Source organism: Mycotypha africana, assembly GCF_025528875.1.
Source record: "Mycotypha africana strain NRRL 2978 chromosome Unknown BDF20scaffold_8, whole genome shotgun sequence".
In the NCBI taxonomy this organism is placed as follows: Eukaryota; Fungi; Mucoromycota; class Mucoromycetes; order Mucorales; family Mycotyphaceae; genus Mycotypha; species Mycotypha africana.
This window is the reverse complement of record NW_026515732.1, coordinates 1,609,479-1,628,508: the sequence shown is the minus strand read 5'-3', so window position 1 is coordinate 1,628,508 and position 19,030 is coordinate 1,609,479. Positions and strand designations below refer to the sequence as shown.

Here is a 19,030-nt window from a genome sequence, read left to right as displayed (position 1 = left end):
CGTATAAGAAAGTAATAACTGAAATGCTACTCTAGGTAAAGTTCTGATTAGTATGATGTATATGGAGTAAAAAATAAAGTCCTCTTACTCTATAAAGTAACAAAACTGGAAAGTTCACCTTAACCATCAGTGTAGATTACAGGCTGATGCATTAACAGATAATGCCCGTGAGGTAACCTGCTATTTACTTATAGATATCAATAAGAAAGAGCACATCCGTTTCGTGATGATATCTTCGCTGATACAAAAGACAATCAAATATCATCCTTCCAATAGGCATTGAAAAAGGGTAAAAGAAGATATACAACGGGCTGTTTAAAGTACTGAAGATGTTGGACCATACAATCATACAAAAACCTGGGGTGGTCGACAGGTGGGAGAATATAGTACGACCAACGTTTGTGAAGTACAACATGTTGATGGATAAGATTTTATACTTGAAGACTTTCATAGCGGAAGGAAAGAAGATATTATTTTGAATAGTTTAGGCGTCTTCGTTTTGCCATACAAATTGATAAATCTTGGATTGTAGCTTGGAAAAGAAATGTTGAGTGGGGCTTGAACAAGCGTAAAGTATATTTTATTTAGAGCAAAACGCAGGTATCCATAATTGTTACTCAACCCAATATGGACAACCCGTTGAAAATAGATCTAACATTGCATGCTTAGCTAAAGTCGAAAGCTGTTCCTCGAATTGTTGACGTTGACGAGTAAATAAACAGTATATAATACCGCAGATATCTGAAAGCAGACCCCAACCGTTGAAGGGGTTATGTAAGAATGGATCTGAAGTGAAGAATCACAGTCCAGCTAATCATTGAAGCCTTTATTAAGAAAAGGTAAAGAACTTCGAACTTATCTTCGTGAAACTTGCCATTGGATACTTGTAAGCAGTGGTTCATGTGTGCCATGTAAATATGAAAAATTCTTGAGGATTGTTAAGAAAGACCCAAACAGCATAAGCATAAGCTAAACATTGAATAGGTTTAGGTCGATGAGTAATATGCGATGGAGGAGAAAAGCCGAAATTCAAGGATCCTGCAGCATCGACAACAAGAAGAGTTTAAGAGCAATATTAAAAGTATTGGTTGCAAAGGATCAGCTCTTTATACTCCACATTACTGTTAATTAGTGCAGTAAAGTACCTCTTGATATTAATACCTTCCTGATTTTGAAGGGGTGCTTTGAGATAAAATGATTCAGAACTGGAGAGTAATAGAACCAGTGAACCGCAGCCTGAGAATACCCAGCGTGGATTCTGTCATTCGCTTCTTCCTGGTCAAGAAGATGCCAGTACCTACCACCTGAAACCCCGTTGCTTGATCTTGTAGCATAAATAAGGCTACTCCTTTATCGGCTATGATTTTTTTCAAAATGAAACCTGGCTGAAATGGGGTGAGAACCTTTTCACAAAGGAAGCTCATTCAAGCAGTGAGGAGCCGTGTGAAAACTTAGCATTACACTTAGTGAAAGAGATCGGTCTCTATAAGCTAGGTCAAATCACCCTTTTCAGGTAGCAGACACGCACGTAAGTCCTGCTAAGAAGTCGAAAGACATCTTCTTGGATTGCTTCGTTGCACAGCTGGACAACAAAGTTTCTGCAGTGTTGACATTTTGAACAAGAGGAACAAATGATAACTTGAACCATCAGCATCAGTGTTGCTGGTCTTATAAGAGGTATGTTTTGCCTATTGTTTTAAGCTATCTATGATAATTGCTAAAGTTAACATCTGCTAATAGAAACACACTTTTTGTCCCTTTACTTCACCTACCACTCGCTCTTCACCTACCACTCGCTCTTTCTGATGATTTTTCAAATGATAGATCAATTATTGCACGTCGCTTCAATAGTGATAACGAACGTGACATTTATAGTGCCTTAACAAAACTTCAACTGCATGGATTTCACATCTCAAAAAATCTCATTATAATAGTTTGGTAAAAAACAATTGCCACCAACAGCTTCCTTTTAAGGCTCACATGGTAGTCAGCCATGTATTGGGTAATTACTGTGACAGTCAACTTAAAAACAAATTTCTAAGTAAACAGCATCACGTACTTAAATTCCAATTGGACATATCATGTTATGCTCGGCATAACTTTCTACCTTGGCAAGAAGTGGAGCCAGATCGATTTCAGGCCAACACTTGTATGCAAAGAATCTGGACTTCCTACAACTACTCAGGAAGAATATTAATCAGTTTACGGGTGAAATTAAAGATACAAGAGCAAAGAAATTTAAGTTATCACGAAAAAAGTCATTAAAGCCTTGCAGTTAAAGATAATCTTCTTGGCGAAAGCTAGCTATGCCACAACTTGAACGAAAACAAATTGAACATCTTCGTTTTGCGGAGCGTCCTAGAACAAATTTCACCTTCGAATTGAGCAAATGATAGTAGTTTTACAACAGGAATAAGGCGATAACAGAAATAAAGACAGTTGTTATTTTGTGTAGGCGAACGATCAATGCCCTATCTTGAAGCCATACATCTCGACTTATCATTCAATAATATGATATGTCTACCAAACCGTTACAGTTTAGTGACACATATTCGGAGTGCATATTATTCATATTGATGTGATGACTAGCAAGGTCCTGAGCCGAAAATCCAAGTAGGCCATATCATCAGTTCCATTCGGAGCTTCTTCAGCTTCATCCATTTTTGAGTCAGTGTCTGTAGGGAACTCATCGGATGGCGCAATAGTCTTGATCACCATCGTCCTCACTATTGGTAGACTCATCTATTGTGCAATTGTCATGCAATAACGCAGTATTAGGCAAACTGCGAATCTGTGGTTTGATGGGTGGACGGAGGATTTGCAGCACTTCGATCAGCAGTAGTAACAGAGCGATGTTGACGTTTTAATCTCTCAGGAGCCCAGATTGGTTGGCGGGAGCAATGGTAGCTCAGATAGTTTGACATGAATGATCTTGGCATCTTCGGCAAAGGCAGCACACGGTATAATACAGATAAGACGCCTTCACGCGGCAACTTAGGGTGTAGGGTATACTTCCATATAATGCTGGGCGTTGATCCTTAAAATTTTACTTCAATAAAGTCGCCAGCAGCACTGAGAGAATCGTAGATGCTGACGATCAGTCAAGTAAGAAATCTTAGATTTGCCTAGAATGTAATAATTAGCGGATCATCTATAGCGCCAAACTGAATTTGCTTACTGCAATTATCATCGGAGCTAGCGGTAGTGGAAGTGTCAACGTTATTGCTGGCTAGTTGAGAGGGTTTCCGAGCTACCGCAAGTAGTGACTGCATTATCCAGTTAACAACTGAGTATCGGAAGACGTCAGCGCTATGAATGACGTATAACAGCATATTTCAAACCCAGAATTAAGGACTGTTTTCTTTTACCCATGTAAATTTCAATTTCCCAGATTACTGTATTGTTTTCTTTTTTTTCTTTTTTCTATCATAACTTAGAAATATACATTTTATCAAATATATAACATCATGGAAGATGGAACTTGATCGATAAAAAGGTGACGAAAGGTTATTGTTTGATGAAGGACTTGAAAGTCAAACGATTTCGCTGTTCCACTCAGTTTTGCCGAGACTCGATGGCTATCCTTGCTGTGACAAATTCCGTTGTCCTGTGGTGGCAAATGATCACATTTGCTATTGCCTGGCGATGGACGTCCCAAAACTGATATTGCTTCCATATAACGATGTTACGATTGAAAGATGGAACTTGATCGATAAAAAGGTGACAAAAGGTTGTTGTTTGATGAAGGACTTGAAAGTCAAACGATTTCGCTGTTCCACTCAGTTTTGCCGAGACTCGATGGCTATCCTTGCTGTGACACATTCCCTTGTCCTGTGGTGGCAAATGATTACATTTGCTGTTACTTGGCGATGGATGTCCCAAAACTGATATTGCTTTTAATCATTTTCAAGATTATGGACGTTTGCTTCGACGGTAATACTCTTTTTTATGCACATTACAGTAATATTATAATTTTTTTTTATTTTTTTTTCATTAAACTAAGGTGTAGACATGACTTTTTGTGGTCTTCATGGTGCTAGGAACGGCGTTCTGAACTAAAGATGCAAATGCATGAAGTGAAATCGTATCAACGACACCAGAACAAACTCTCTAAAGCCCGGTCCCCAAGCCTATTGTACTTTTAGCCTAGTCTCCATAACTATTGCACTTCAATATTACTTGTCAATACTGCTCATAAACTTTTCTATTGACTTATTGCCCATATAAAAATCTATAAACGTAAACCACTCTTATCAATCCTGTTTTGCTAATTTTTCTTGAGCCTGCCTTGTTTAAGTTCATTGCATAGAGTATGTGGCTCGAATCGTGACAATGCTAATTTCGCTATTTGTTAAATGACCACATCCAGTGAGCCAGTTAAATGTAGTTTGCCATCACCGGGCATTTTTGTCACCTTCACTAACAAATATCGCTATTTCCGCTTTCTGGAAGGCAAGGCCGATATCCACGCCTGAACAGGCCCTTTTCTTACTTGGCATACTGTTGTGAATCTGTCAGTGTAATGACCGATGAAACGAAGCAAATAAAGAAACGATATCTCTTATACCTTATTCAGACTCGGCATCTTTAACAGTAATATGAGGGTCACATTGAATGCTTAGTTTTGTTCTGGAAGAGTTAGAATAGTACATGTACTTTGTACGCACCACAGTCGCTTTTTGTCGTTCGAGCTGTCGTATATCTCTTTATCGGATTCGATCTCGTCAAGGGACATGAGAGCTTCATTATTCAAACAAATTTGAAGCAATGGTAAACCATGTAATACCGTTTGCTAAGGTATGAAATGACTTTTAGCAGTATATAAATCTTCTTCAAGACTATAACAGTGTATGTCAATTGCTTCAATACGATTCAAAGAGGACTTAGGAATGTTATTCAAGCTATTCGGGTTTCCTGAGGTATAGACTAGGAGAACCGTACGATTACAATATCTGGGTTAAGGTGCTATCAAGGCGGTCTTGATGTAAGGTGAGCAGTGGCAATGAATAAAATACTAAGAACATTGAAAGGGTTATTTAGATAATGACGGAAGATTTTTGAAGCAAAGCAGCAACAGGATCACCATGATGTGCTGAGCGTCCAAGTCTATTTATCTCATTCACGAAAAGACTGGATTTCTCACTTTACATTTTCATAAACCCTGTATATCAGACCAGGCATAATGTCTACAATATGCTCGACGATGTCTTCTCTAGTTTACTTTGGGATGGAAATTGGTTCACAAACAATCCCCTAGTAAGAGATTACATATCCCTTTTCTCTTATCCGCTTTCTCTTCTTGCGTTTTGCCTTATATCTGCTTCGTCTCAAACTTCAGTTAATGACATTCAAATGATATTCTAGAAATTCACGCGACTCGGACTACACAATGAATCGGCCAAATGTATCTTATCCACCCCAGGGCATAGGTTGTTTTTGAGTGTTTGGAAGTTCATATTCCGAGCGCTGTAAATGTTCCCAGGAAGGTCTGCTATCTCTTCTAGTATTCTGCGATACAGTTCATTGGGAAGAAGGGGGTTAAGGCCGTTTATACAAATTAATTCTCGCTAAGCTACTGTGATGACTATATAAAGTGAATTTATATTTACCAACTGCCTGTGCAGCTCAGTTCATTCCTTTTTCTGGCTTTCTTGGTAAATTACTGTTTCCATATATGAATTTCTACTTGACTTGTATTACTGATTACCTCCATTGTGAAGTTACAAATAGTAATGATAGCATGTGAAGACTGTAGTCCATTTCACTTTACTGGATTCTTCAGCAAGTTCATAAAACATTTTGTATTCATGACAGCCACTTACAGTTTTTAAAAGTCGCTAAAAGACATGTCTAATCTGCTGCCGTGAATAGAACTCAATTTCTTTCCACCGGGGCTGTCGTTTGTACCGTCCCAAAATTATCCATTTTTCGAAGAATATGAAATTGTCTAGTCATATAATTGCATGCTTTCTGCAGCCTCTCTGTAAGCGGTGCTTTAGACGTCGGTTCGATTTTTAGGGTAAAAGGGGTAAACATGTTGCAAATGATACCCATCAAATAAGCATAGCATGATGAGCAAATGATGTATATACGGTATATGTATCCATTTTTGCAAATATTCTGGTAACAACATTTGTACAAGCAAAGTTCAAAGCGTTTTATAAAACGAATGCGTAGAAGAGAAGGGGAAATGTCAAAACTGGGTCATAAAGGGAAAAAATAAAAGGCTGATACATAAACTAAAAGATAGAAAGAAAATACATGATAAAGAGAGATAAACTAATAGAAAGAGCGGAAATGAGCAATGAATAGGATGTTGATGAATACAGGGCCATCAAGCAGCTTTTACCAATGCTTGGCAATATCAGCCTTTGAGGTACATCTTGAAAGGTCTCTTGTCCAAATTGTTCGTAAACTCTATCTCTCGGTAATGATTCGATTTTTGCACAATAGCAAATGCTTAAAATAGAGTAAATGGAAGTCAAAATAGCCAATGTAATGATGATAAACAGCGCTGCTCTTTTATCTATTGTAAATGGGTCAATAGAGCTCGAACTGAATTGAGGTTGTTTTTGTGATACTTACAGAGGGGTATCAGAACTATGGTATATCTCGATTTGCAGCTACTACAGTACTTTGGATAACCGTTGGCTTTCAGCCATTTGACAAAGCAGTCTTTATGAGCAGATCTATACATTGGAAGATGTACTATTTTAGAAATATGACTTAATTGTCGATCCTCTAATTCTCTTCATGTTTGTAACCGAGAATTACAAAACTGGTATATTATACGTTTGACATTGGCAGGGGACGATAAGACTTCTTGAAAGCTGATGTTTTTGACATATCTGACAGATCTAGTGATGGCCAGAAGTGTTTTATTTCATACATGCATGTTGACGAAGGACGAGATTTTCAGGTACAAATTAGCATGAAAAGCTACTGCTGAAAACTAAATAGTTAATCATTTACCGGATCCAACTGTATTAACACTTGGTTTTTTTCTAATAGAAAAGCATTTTGTCGGGTTAAAGAGGTTGTCGATGATATTTTTGGCATATCTAACTTTTTTTTTCTTCATCATTATGTTATAATTCGTATTATGTGATTGACTATAACATTACAACAAATAGATTAATTCTGAGCAAGAAACCGATACTTACTGTATTTTCAGAAGTAGAGATAGAAAGAGTGTTTATATTTTAATAGTAATTTGTACACAAAATTGAAGCAAAATAATTATTTGATTGAATGCTACGCATTTACAAACAAAAGATTAGCAAAAACCCAAAAAAAAAAGGATTGAATACGAAAAGAGAAAGAGGTATTAAGCATTGACTTGCAATTGGTTTAGATAAAAAGGAGTGCGGGAGAAATACAAGTTAAATGAGGATCACCAAAAATAGAAACGGCAGATGACCAAGCTACCAGAACTTTGCATGATTCTTTTTCGGTTTCAATGGTTTTGATACTGTTCTTCCAAATCCGAAAATCCATGCCACACGTCTAAAAACATCGCCTTTATATCATGAAAGATGTTTGCTTTGTATTTATGAACCCTTTCTGGCCGCAGACGATGTCTTTTATCTATCAAATGATGAATGCAGAACTAGCCATTCAAGCGTCAATATAGCAGTATTCGAATGTTATCATTGGGCAGAAAAAGTGACTCACATAAACCACTGATAGAACAGCTAAACCTGTTGTAGCAGAAATCATGAAGGTAGCAATTTGCTGGTATCTTACTGCATTCATAATAGGTGCTCCGCCAAGAATCTGACCGGTCATGGCACCCGGAATTGTAATCAAGCCGACGACTGACATATTATTGATGCTCGGTAACATGGCGATACGGATAGCTTCAATGGCTACTGCTCTCCCTGCTTCCCAACGACTCGCTCCAAAGCTCAAATACGTCTCGATTTGTTCCGCTTGTCTGCCTGCTTTTGTCAGGCAAGTAGATAACCCTACTGCCATTGCACCAGAAGTGATGCCTAGCAACAAGCCAATAGTAGGTATAAAAAACTCTGGTAGCCAAAAGTTCTTTTCTGCCATGGCGTATCGTGTTCCTATAATCCCAATGAATATAGTTGAAAATGCTGTTGATAGTAAAACGGATGGAAACTATTCATGAATATATAAATATGTCTATCAGATCAGCCATCTTTAGGTAATATTACTTTGCTGTATACATCCAATTATCCGTTATTTCTTACCATCCCTGAATAAGACCAATCTGTTTTATTATAAGCCGTTTCACATGAACTGAGGAATATCAAGGCAACTATTAAAGAAAATGATCAAAATCCTCATGTGTTACAAATAAGTTTGTATCCATGTGTCAACAAAAAATCTGTCAAAATATGTACAGGTCATCAACATCACTAAATATGGGTTCTTTGCGTTGAAAATATTCTCCAAGATATAACCCTACAGAATGCTGTTACATAATGATGTTGATTTCGAAGTTCTTGATAATTCTTGTTGTTACCATGAACGTTAATTGAACAATGCAACGTATAGAGCTCGTCAAAAGTGATTTTTCGAGCTTCAGCCCCAGTGATAATGATATAATACCTTTTTACAGAGAAAGAAAGTTAGCATTCTGCACTTTTACTTTTCTTTTTTCCTGGCCTTTCTGTAACGTAGATGCCTATGTCTTTCATTTACCATTGATCAAAATAAAGGTTGAAGCAATGCCTACATTTATCCATGATAAATCTGGCAATGTACTGCCTTTCTTATCATTATTCGCTTCTAATAAAAAAGTACGCACAAAGTCGATAACAGAGATGCTCATCCCTGTGCTATCTCTTTTTAGGAAATGAAACAACTGTGTAAAGGAAAAAGATGAAGTTTAAGAAAAGAAACGGAGGAACGGAGGAAGGTGGTTCAGTGTTGTCTGATATTCCCCATAAGCCGTGCATTTTGATTTTTGAAAGTCAGAGAAACGGAGCAGCATGACGTTTGGTGGGACAGCTGTGTCAAAGCTTCCGACTCATCCAGGAACACAGATCAAAAGGGTATACATTACAGGATCAACAAAGTGGGTGTACCGTTTTGTAAAGCTTTTGAATTACAATTAAAGAATAATAGGTAAGAAAAAGCAATATTTCATTATACCAAATCCAAACAGTTTTTGATAACTACTTTTAAAGCATGGATTGGAATTAACAATGATAGTCTTACAACTGCTAGGTTAAAGTTTGTATTGTCTTGCGATAACTGCCTTATAAAAGATTCGAGTGTTCCGTTTTTGTTTTTTTTTTGCAACTGTTGTGCGCACATATTCGTTTCCTCCAGCAGCAGGAAAAGTATTTCTTATATATGGCTACACATGTGCAATGAAGCACAGTCTTTCCATTGTTTTATGTCATCCCTAAAACCAATTATAAACGTCTCATCAAAGGCTAGTCTTCTATTTCGTGTTTTCTGAGCATTCACTCCATTCATAGGTGAATGGTAAGATTTGAAACAAGTTTTAATGGCCATTCTCCTTATGAACATAGTTAGTCGAAGGATCAATCGTCAATCAGCATAAAAGAAACACTCATTTGGTGAATCAAGCAAAAAAAGATGAACGTAGATAACTTTTATTGACATTATCATACGGTTATAATTTAATTGAATTTATACAGGAGAATAATTATAAAAATACAATAGAATAGGTGGTAATTAGAATCATTAGCAGTATAGCGTAGTAACTTGTAGAGTGTATGATCGATCAGTAGGATTTTGAGCTATCTTTCAAGGCCTTTTTTGAGGGCGCGTACTAGTACGTCGACCGCCCTCCTCTCCTGTAATGACCGCAAGTTACGATTGTAGCAAGAGCTCCGAAAATACCAGTAATACAACGAACAATAGCAGAGATAATAGCTTGGAAGAAACCGGCAACAGCACTAATCAACCCTGATAGAAGCGAGGCAATAGAGGAGACAATGCCACTTAAGCAAGAGAATATAGATCCCATCGTAATATATTTTTTGTTTGTAAAAGTACTAGTTGTAAAATATCTGTTTGACTATAGTAATATGAAGAATATGAAACTGATAGATGATCTAAATAAGCTTGTCTTTTTTGTTCTCCCTTCCCTCTTTTTATATAGCCATCGTTATCTGGGAAAAAAGAGAAAAAGTTCTTTTCCTTTTATTTTTGAGGCATTCATCACTGTGACGTAGAAAGGCTAAATGACGTTATGAAATCAGCCTAGGAAAATTCTGTGAGATCAACATTTTACAGAAAAGTCCTGACTGGTTACATTTTTCAATTTCTAAGGAGTGGATGATTCTGTTCAGTTTCTATTTTTGTGTAAAATCATTGCTTTCCAGTGATATGCAACATCCAATAAAAAAAGCATAATAGGCTTATGGTTCAACCAAATGTACCAAAAAGAAAAAAAAAAAGGTATCATCATCTATGATGTGCAATGTTTATCATTGTAAACTACTTTTAGCAGTGATAAGTTAGGACAAAAAGTATGTACAGAAGTGTTAATCTAAAAATAACAATAAGAAACGCAAGTAAAATGGTATCAGGGCATAGGCTCCATAAATAAGTCTTTATACGGATGATTGCATGCCACGCTGTCTGTTTCCTCCAGCTTTTCTCATCTTGTGCTTTTTTACTAGCTTCGTCTTCATTTTCTTTAAAATTTCATCAATCATAACTTCACATTTTCTTTTGATACTTGAAGCTTCTTCTTGTGGTGTGACGAAAACGTCAGGATAGCGGAGACTATGTGGTGAACATTGTATGTCAGTTCATGTGCAGGCGTATACCATAGCTTAACCTTCATTGCTACCTCAACCACATATAAAGCATGATGCTCTTATGTGACAATTCTAAATTCTTTAACAATTCCGATCCTTTTAAATCTGCTGATTCTGTCTTTTCGGGTAACTGTACAACTTCCGTCAGCGAGCAATCTTTATGTTGACTGAATTTTCTTGCAAAAAGATTGATCAACTCCAATGCGGTTTCGTCTCGAGTATTTACAGGTGCTGTAACGAATTGGTATCGGTCACGAATTGGTAAATCTATATTCTCGATGGCTGCAGCGACTTTCTGCATAACGGGATCATTGTAAGCTTAACGTACATTTTACACAAGTTTGTAACTTTTTAAACTTACTTTCTGATCGTCGTAGTTACACAAAAAGTAATCACCATTTAATGATGCCAAGTCTTCGAACTTTTGCTATTTAACAAGCAGTAAGGCAGATCTAAATCAATATCTGAAAAAGGTATTATTTTCCATAAAAGAAGGATGATTACCAGCAAGCCAGAAAACTTTTCTTCCGGCCATTGTAGAGCAAAAAGTTCCAAAATATCTGGTGTAGGTTGTAATCCTGCCATCTTAAACGTAAGTATTTGTGTTAGCAGTGCTTTATTTTGGATCATTACCTCATCGTTATGGTTTTTCATTTGTGTACCTCATATGATGGAAGGGGTTCTGCCACGCACGCTTTGACATAACTTAGATCATTTGGATTAAGGCTAATATAAAAAAGCAATTTTTGGCTTACTAACCCATACAATAAATTGGTGCTATATACTATTTGTTGGGAGCATAGACTTACGTAGTCACTTCACCCTGACTATAAGCTGTTCCGAATCTACCAGCGCGACCAGCAATCTGCTTCAATTGTGCTGTGCTCAAGAATGTCATGACCTTACCATCAAACTTTTCAACCGTGGAAAAGATGATACGCTTTATATTTCTAGCAAAAATGGTTTTCAAAGCTATCAGCAAATAGTGGTATCCTACATTACAAATAACAATTGTTTCTTACAAATTCAAGCCCATGCCAACTGCATCTGAAGCAACAAGCACATCGAAGCCACTATGAGGGTCATTGAAAGCTTTAGCCTGCAATGCCCTTGTTTCTATAAATGGTATAGAGTCAGATGAAAATAGCACAAACTAAAAAACATTTTTTTTAAAGGAAGAGCAAGTAAATCGTCCTTACCTGGTGGTAAGGCACCATAAGCAACTGCACATTTTAGACCTGTTCGTTCCTCTATTTCTGCCTTCAATTTGAAAATATCTTGGCGAGAAAATGCCACTACACAATCGCCTTTGCGAACTTTGCTTAAATCATTCCCTAACGATTTATCTGAGACTTCATAAGGTGTCAATCTCGTATATTCATTCACTTCTACTTCTTCTTCTAAACTCTTGCATATTTTCTTGATTAAAGGGACCACGGACGGTTCGCCGCATAAATGAATTTCCTTGGCTTTCAAACCTAGTAAGGCTTGTGTCCATGCCCAACCCCGTTGTGGATCTGCAATGAGTTGGATTTCGTCTATAACCGCTACATCCATTCTCTTTTTTAATGATGCCATTTCCACTGTAGAACTCGTCAAGGGTGCGTATTCTGACACTTCCTTTCTTTCTTCTCCTGTCAATAAATTACAAGGGATTCCTTTTTCGTTCATTTTTTCATAAATCTCATGGGCGAGTAAACGTAAAGGTCCACAATATAAGCCTGATTCCGCACTTTCTAATCGTTTCAATGCTCGATAAGTCTTTCCACTATTGGTTGGCCCTACATGTAAAATGATTTTTCTGATAAAAGTTACAGGTTATTGTCGGCAAAGTCAACGTCTATGCCTCCTTTATGCGAAAAAAAAAAACCACTTACCGCCGCATTTGCCTTGCTTCTGGAAACCATTCGCTTGGGTATCGTAAATCACTTAATTTCCTCACAGAAACATATCTATCCCGTTGATCCTCTGGTAGATGTGGTGCACAATAATCTAAAAATGCTGATAATATAGCTTTATCCAAAAACGCTGTTATACAAAATCTCATCAGTCGGAACGTATTTTCATAGGGAATGACTCTCATTTGAAACGAAGAATACTACCTGACTCATCTTTGTTTTTTTGCGAGTATAAAGTAGTCAGAGAAAGACTGGGGATCTTTCCTGAAATAACTGCTGTTACAAACGGCTTGCTTAGCTCTTTGAAGAGATCTCTTGGGACACCTAATTCTCGTGCTTTTCTTATTACTTTTTGACTACGTTTGAATTTTTCAAGTTGCAAAGACAGATCTAAACATCGATGAGAAGACAACCATAGCAACCCCAACAGAAATCAACGATTTTTGAAACGTTTAGTCCTAGTGGAAATTACATGTGTACATCCTGATCTAAACGCTTACTCTCTCTCAACGTGTTCTTCGTCAGTGGTATCTCTCTACTCATCGGCTTTATCGGCTTAAGCCAATCTCGATCTAAACTGACATTCCTTTTCGATCGGCTGTTTCGTGTCTGCGTTCGCTGGCATATTGTACTCTGAGTGAACGATCTGCTGAAAACAGAGGCAGTACAACTTTTCTGCTGCAAGAATAAAGTGGGTTGTTTTAGTCGAATAAGTCTGAACATTCTGTCTATTTTAATCTTTCAGAATTGCTCTGCGCAAAAGAACACAAGAAAAGCAGGGCAATTTACTTCGTTTCTGATCGCATGAATTTAATGATTCTCAGGGGTTGCATAACAAAATAGTCACACAAAAATGAGAATTTACATTTCGCTTGCGTTTTTGGTTATGGCACTGCCTCAGGAACAAATGTTAGAAGGAAGCATGCGACGTATGATTCTTTTCTACTATGTATATAGTAAAAAAGAGGGGTATAGTTTCCGTTTGTTAATAGTATAAAGAGTGGTAATGGTAGTGAAGGCGATAAAAGAGGATGAGGCGAAAAGCGTGGTGCTTCCCTTACAGGGACGATGTGATGTAGCAGCTGTTGCTATTATTAAGCATAGAAGCTTTAGGTACAGAATTTGCATATTGACTGACTGCATCGCTAGGACGCAATGAGAGATGATACTAGCTTAACAAACAGAGCTCTCTGTCGCCTTGAGCAATTTAATAAGTGAAAAAAAAAAAAAAAAAACCAATAGAAAAAAGTCTGCAACTTAGATGGATATAATGAGCTATTAACGTTCTTATTCACATTGCAAGTTGACCAGTTAATTTACGGTTTAGATGACGAGGACCGTATTCAGATCATTATGTCCTATTCGTACAAGTTTACAAGGTGCCAAACCAAGTTTCTGGTGGTCAAGTAAGCATTTATAAAACATCTTATACTTGTCAGATCGTTTTATACGTATTCTTCTGGTTTTTTGTTATTAGTTTAAAATCAATTGCATTCTTATAAAAAGGTTTCAGAGCTATGGTTCAGGTTTTACTGTACGTTTAATCTTCTTCAGCGCCTCTGAACTTCTCTTTAAACTTTTTGAGTTTAATACTGTAATGGCTCAAGTTCAAACAATGTCAGCAAAGCATACAAATTCATTTTATATCGTTATATTAATGAAATTTTGTTGACATAATAGTAGGCGGAGTGTTGCTTTATCTTTCTGAGTGATCTGGTATAATTCCTCTATCCTGTCATTGTTGCAGCAGCTTTTATGCTTCAAGACATCAATAGGACGGAATCCTTTATGAAACGTGATACGTTTCTAAAAAGAAGAAATGGAAAAAGAATGTTTCCAGCCGGGCTCGAACCGGCGATCTTCACTATGTGAAAGTGACGAGTTAAACCACTTCTCCATGGAAACATTAGATACTGAAATTTGTTTTAACTTTCTCATCAGTGTATTTAAGCGGAGTTGTGTTTAGTTTCTATTTTTGGAAATTGTGTTCTCTGGTCGCTTATAGTTATGTCAGCAAGAAGCTCTCCTCCTTAGTCCGTAGCTCGATCCTTTATATCTTTTTTTGAAAATGTACTAAATTTACTTTTACAAACTGTTTTTAGCTTGGCTAGAGACATCTACAGTTCAAACTTGATCTAATTTCATATAAAATTCGGATGATAAGCATAGTTTTTTGTCTTTTCTGTCAAAATGCTCAATGCCATCTCTGCTACCTGCACTTACTCAAACGAGGTAAATATACTATGCTGAAGCACATAAGAACCCACACTGCTTAAGTATAATAGGAATCTTGAGCAGCAGTCAATAAAAACTGCAGAAATATTCAGTGAGAAGTTTTGCAAAATGAACTCGCCTAAACGCATAAGTACCTTTAAGCCGTTTGACTCAATGAACCGGCAGCACTTTCTTTGCTACAGCGATCCTGTGGGATAAACTGTGATAGACTTCTATTACCTGCCTAAACCGAAGCGGCATTAGTCAGCATACTATTTGAAGCGTTTATAAATGCGATATTTCTTCATCTCAGAAATGAAGGACTAGCTGTTGATCGATTTTATCTGTGGTGTAGAATCCAGATGGCCTTTTATATGAATGCAAGATAAAACTAAGCTTCTGATGGAAACAAGAAAGTAATAGTGACAGCCGAGTTATATGTTCTACTGTGAGATATCCAAATTACTAATATTTGTTCAGTGCACCCAAACTGTGTTAGAGCAGTTAACCTGGGTTTCTTAGAATGTTATTCTTGAATTAGAGATGAGAAGGTGACAATATCACGTTGCCCGAATATGTGGTAGTATTTACGAAATTTCGTACTGTAATAATGTGAATCAGCACCGATCTACACGCCGTCCATGTTCATGAGCAAGCAGTTGTTGCAGACCCAACATTTGATAGTGCTCGCTGTCATTATTCATTAATGTTTATTATTATTAGTAGCAAAAGACACTTTCCGTCCTTGCGGCGCATATGAATGAGTTAAAAATGTAGGATTCAAGGTAGGCTCAACGCGAACACGTTCACAATAGCAAACATCGATTTTGATTCGAATCTGTAACTTGCACTCGCTGTAAAAAGAAACTCCAGTCAATAAAAGTAGAAATAGTTGTTGTAAGTTAATCATATGCTTACCATCATTTTGATTGTCCCAATAAACCGTACTCCCTGCGTAGAAGCCTGCTCCTTTATTTTGAAGAATGATACATGTTACTACATAAAATAGCGAAAGCAAGAATGAAGTATCTTTGTGAGGAAGGAGTTGTGTTCGGCTTCATAAACGTAATGACAATTATGAATATAATTAATCGATTGCTTACCGATGTATTTATGGTTTTTACTTCCTTCTTTCAATTTCGTTAGACATGCATCGATGATATTGCTGTTCCATTGAGGAACCTTGCTATGGGCATATTCCTCGTTGTTCAACACCTGTTCAACAGTCTAAATAAAATTCAATATGATGAGCAACGCTCGTTTTTAAAGAGTTTTGTCTTTTGCATATGCAACTTTTTATGATAGATCACTGCTTCTACTTACATCTTTGATGATGCTTTGAATCTCGTCGGCAGTGAACTTTTCATCCTATTGAGGGAATGAGGAACAAATCGTTAACAAGTAAACGTAAAGCTCTTACAGCCGTACATATCTTTAACGGTTTTACAGTTTCTGTCATGCTTTATAGTTGTTTTTTTTTTCGTTTTCTGTTCAATGAAATGAAGAGATGGGGTTAAATTACAATAGAGAACTATGTATAAGTGTAAAAAAGTCAGCAGGATTTTCCAGGAACAAAAAAAAAAATAATGATAAAAAATCGGCATGAGATTTTATTGCAAGCAAAAAAATTGGGTAAAATGTGAAAATAAGGATAAAATCATTATGATGTGAGTAGCGAATTAGTGTAGATAGTGGTTAAGAAACAACAAATTAGAATAAATAGCTGTAAAGAGGTATTAAAAGTAGGCGTGTACAATTATAACAATTATGGGAATAATAGTAAGGATAACGATTTCCATTATTTTTTGTCGTTATTGTTGTTTATTTCAAGTCGAATGGACGGTGAATCGTTTCTTTCCTTCTCGTTTTTCACGCCTTGCTGCTGTTTTTGGCGTATATCAATCATGCTACCTCGTCGTTTACTGCTAGCTGTCTCATGCTCCGTACTTTTTACTGCCGGTGATTTTGGCAAAGGTGATGACTCTGATGCAACCACTCTGAGCTGTTGTTTTGTATCCTTCCTCCGTGATTCTGCATTATTAGCAGTACGTAATGTCCATGGGAGAGCGCCCATCCTATAAAGACAAAGCATTTAGAATAAGTCCTTTCATGGAAAAGATAGAGTTTTTTTTTTTACATTTACCTTGCATAAAACATTTGCAACCTCAAACGCATGGCCTCGTGATATAGATCAACTATACTTCGATTGCCATAGAGTCCTTGTCGAATGTTTCTAATAAAGACATAGAATTCACAAACAGCCACTAATCGATCTCTGCAAAATCGGTCAATGCAAGCCCAATCGTCGAAATAACTAATCCTGAAACGGTAGGGTAACGTTGTACTAAGATCGTTCCTTCCACAAGCTTGACAACCTTGGGCCTGGTTTCCTTGACTATTACTGCTACTGTTACTACTGCTGCTACTAAATCTCTCCCACATCAAGGTTTTTGCCGCAGATATCTTGAGTGGTGTATTCGTCTCGGCTATCCTTGCTTGTTCTTCTTCTGCAAATCCTTGTGGTGCCTCTTCAATGAAACATGTATTCATAACGATGGCTTCATTGATTTTACGAGCGGAAAGCCGACTATTGGGTCCAAATCTCAAACAAGCTTCTACATCCTCTTCTTGACAATTTTTCATGAATGGAATGGTATGTATTTTTTTCAAACTGACCGATGCACCCAATCGAACAAATTCTTGAAATTCATCTAGTACCAATGGATCAATACCGTCCTGTCTCTTCTGATTGTTCAACAGTGATGAACGCTCGGCTAATAAAGTGGTGACATCTTTGATGTGATCGGGTGTTTTTGGTATAATAGGGTTCAAATTATCTGCTGTTGCATGTAAGTGATCATCATCTACTGCTGCTGCTGCTGCTGCTTCTTTTTGCTCATTTTCCATTTCTTTCGTCATTTCTTCCATACGCTTCTTCAACTCTTTCAATTGCATTTGCTCGGCTGCTAATCTTTCTTTTGTTTCCTTCAACTGATTTTCGAGATGTTTTTGAGCAATCTCCAGATTGTGCTTTTCCCTTTTTTCGTTGGCTACCATTCCATTTGCTTCCTCAAACAGCCGCCTAGATAAATCTTCTAGTTCGCTCTCTACCATATCTTTTGAGTGCTGTATTTCGGCTACTCGTTCAATCTCATCCACATATTTATCATTCAATAATTCCATGTCGTGCTGTAAAGCATTGAATTCTACAGTCTTTGTATCTAAAGTTTCGGTTAATTGCTTTAAACGATCATTCAAAGCGGATATGGACTGCATTTGCTCGTCAATCCTCGTCTGTTCACTCTTAAGTTGACCTTGCAACATCTTTATTTCTGCTTCAAATTGTTCCTTTTCCTTCAGCAACTCTTCAACAGCCATGATGGGTGACTGACACAGTGAGCATCTGGTTATATCTTGTTCATTGAATATATGGTGACATGGACAATCTTCTGGTTTTTGCTGCAGCTCTTTCATAACAGAAGGTGAAGAGATGCTTGGTGATATGGGTAAAGAAGGAGGTAGTGGTATGAACTTTGCTTCAGAGTTTATATGCATCATGTGCTGTTTATCCTGAAGTGCCTCAATATTAGAGTATATCTGTTGTGCTATATCGTCATTGGCGGCAGTACTTTGCGTTACGTCTTCCTGAGGTTGCTGTTGGATTGTTTCCATCATGCAATATTGATAAAGAAAAAAGGGACTATGATAACAAGAAAAGAAAGGCAAAAGGAAAAAAGAAAACAAGAAAATGGGTTAAAAAACCAACAAAATGTGTGATCTTCTTTGTTTTCCCTTTTTTGAAAGTAGACTTAGCAGGCGGGTAAATTAACTTTCCGAAGGCAAAGTGAAAAACGCTGTTTCAAAACATGACGCTGTTGCTGCTGTAAGATTTCTGATTGGTAGATCTGCTACTGAAGTTTTGAAATAATTGGGAGCGGTTCAACAGAAAATGTCAAGCTCATCCGTTCAGATCAAGTAGCTTAAAGACGGGTATCCAAAGTGGAATGCAGTTGGTATTTTATCGTTGTGGTTCTATAAGTTTCATGCTTACTAATTGTAAGTTTTTTTTTTTTTTTTTTTTTTTTTTCTTTTCACGTCTCAGAGTGCAACAAAATAATAAGTTTTATACTCAGTGTTATAAGTTACATG

At 37.0% G+C, this 19,030-nt stretch overlaps 8 protein-coding genes and 1 non-coding gene across 9 annotated transcripts; 2 read left to right on the top strand and 7 right to left on the bottom strand.

The window, feature by feature from the left end:
• Positions 1-1,194: 1,194 nt before the first annotated feature.
• Positions 1,195-2,265, top strand: BDF20DRAFT_837708 (uncharacterized protein; the record flags this gene model as incomplete). The annotated part of the gene is made up of 2 exons (XM_053079083.1): positions 1,195-1,278; positions 1,876-2,265. 2 exons carry the CDS (start codon positions 1,195-1,197, stop codon positions 2,263-2,265), a joined length of 474 nt encoding a protein of 157 aa, XP_052934472.1.
• A 657-nt stretch (positions 2,266-2,922) lies between these two features.
• On the top strand, positions 2,923-3,888 carry BDF20DRAFT_837707 (uncharacterized protein; the record flags this gene model as incomplete). The annotated part of the gene is made up of 3 exons (XM_053079082.1): positions 2,923-3,001; positions 3,061-3,105; positions 3,497-3,888. 3 exons carry the CDS (start codon positions 2,923-2,925, stop codon positions 3,886-3,888), a joined length of 516 nt encoding a protein of 171 aa, XP_052934471.1.
• A 2,367-nt stretch (positions 3,889-6,255) lies between these two features.
• On the bottom strand, positions 6,256-7,237 carry BDF20DRAFT_673717 (uncharacterized protein). Its single transcript, XM_053076008.1, has 5 exons — positions 7,160-7,237; positions 6,973-7,075; positions 6,793-6,857; positions 6,350-6,689; positions 6,256-6,279 (listed from the first exon to the last, which is right to left on the bottom strand). Exons 2-4 carry the CDS (start codon positions 7,057-7,059, stop codon positions 6,527-6,529), a joined length of 315 nt encoding a protein of 104 aa, XP_052934470.1. The 5' UTR covers positions 7,060-7,075; positions 7,160-7,237; the 3' UTR covers positions 6,256-6,279; positions 6,350-6,526.
• A 54-nt stretch (positions 7,238-7,291) lies between these two features.
• On the bottom strand, positions 7,292-8,866 carry BDF20DRAFT_884112 (UPF0014 family). Its single transcript, XM_053081849.1, has 5 exons — positions 8,671-8,866; positions 8,492-8,577; positions 8,370-8,430; positions 8,217-8,284; positions 7,292-8,124 (listed from the first exon to the last, which is right to left on the bottom strand). The coding sequence occupies exons 1-5, from the start codon at positions 8,798-8,800 to the stop codon at positions 7,618-7,620; spliced, it is 852 nt and encodes a 283-aa protein (XP_052934469.1). The 5' UTR covers positions 8,801-8,866; the 3' UTR covers positions 7,292-7,617.
• A 906-nt stretch (positions 8,867-9,772) lies between these two features.
• BDF20DRAFT_823573 (uncharacterized protein) lies at positions 9,773-9,970 on the bottom strand (the record flags this gene model as incomplete). Its single annotated transcript, XM_053077810.1, has 1 exon — positions 9,773-9,970. One exon carries the CDS (start codon positions 9,968-9,970, stop codon positions 9,773-9,775), a length of 198 nt encoding a protein of 65 aa, XP_052934468.1.
• An 89-nt stretch (positions 9,971-10,059) lies between these two features.
• Positions 10,060-13,434, bottom strand: BDF20DRAFT_884103 (P-loop containing nucleoside triphosphate hydrolase protein). Its single transcript, XM_053081848.1, has 11 exons — positions 13,168-13,434; positions 12,872-13,057; positions 12,647-12,797; positions 11,969-12,570; positions 11,792-11,885; positions 11,579-11,719; positions 11,432-11,495; positions 11,274-11,354; positions 11,131-11,196; positions 10,802-11,064; positions 10,060-10,734 (listed from the first exon to the last, which is right to left on the bottom strand). Exons 1-11 carry the CDS (start codon positions 13,388-13,390, stop codon positions 10,560-10,562), a joined length of 2,046 nt encoding a protein of 681 aa, XP_052934467.1. The 5' UTR covers positions 13,391-13,434; the 3' UTR covers positions 10,060-10,559.
• A 1,064-nt stretch (positions 13,435-14,498) lies between these two features.
• Positions 14,499-14,572, bottom strand: BDF20DRAFT_t118. Its single transcript has one exon. It is a non-coding gene; the product is annotated as a tRNA-Val (tRNA).
• Positions 14,573-15,661: 1,089 nt separating this feature from the next.
• On the bottom strand, positions 15,662-16,340 carry BDF20DRAFT_837702 (dynein light chain; the record flags this gene model as incomplete). The annotated part of the gene is made up of 5 exons (XM_053079081.1): positions 15,662-15,735; positions 15,800-15,877; positions 15,985-16,108; positions 16,205-16,249; positions 16,302-16,340. 5 exons carry the CDS (start codon positions 16,338-16,340, stop codon positions 15,662-15,664), a joined length of 360 nt encoding a protein of 119 aa, XP_052934466.1.
• A 137-nt stretch (positions 16,341-16,477) lies between these two features.
• Positions 16,478-18,634, bottom strand: BDF20DRAFT_884087 (uncharacterized protein). Its single transcript, XM_053081847.1, has 2 exons — positions 17,025-18,634; positions 16,478-16,956 (listed from the first exon to the last, which is right to left on the bottom strand). Exons 1-2 carry the CDS (start codon positions 18,554-18,556, stop codon positions 16,680-16,682), a joined length of 1,809 nt encoding a protein of 602 aa, XP_052934465.1. The 5' UTR covers positions 18,557-18,634; the 3' UTR covers positions 16,478-16,679.
• Between the last annotated feature and the right edge of the window lie 396 nt (positions 18,635-19,030).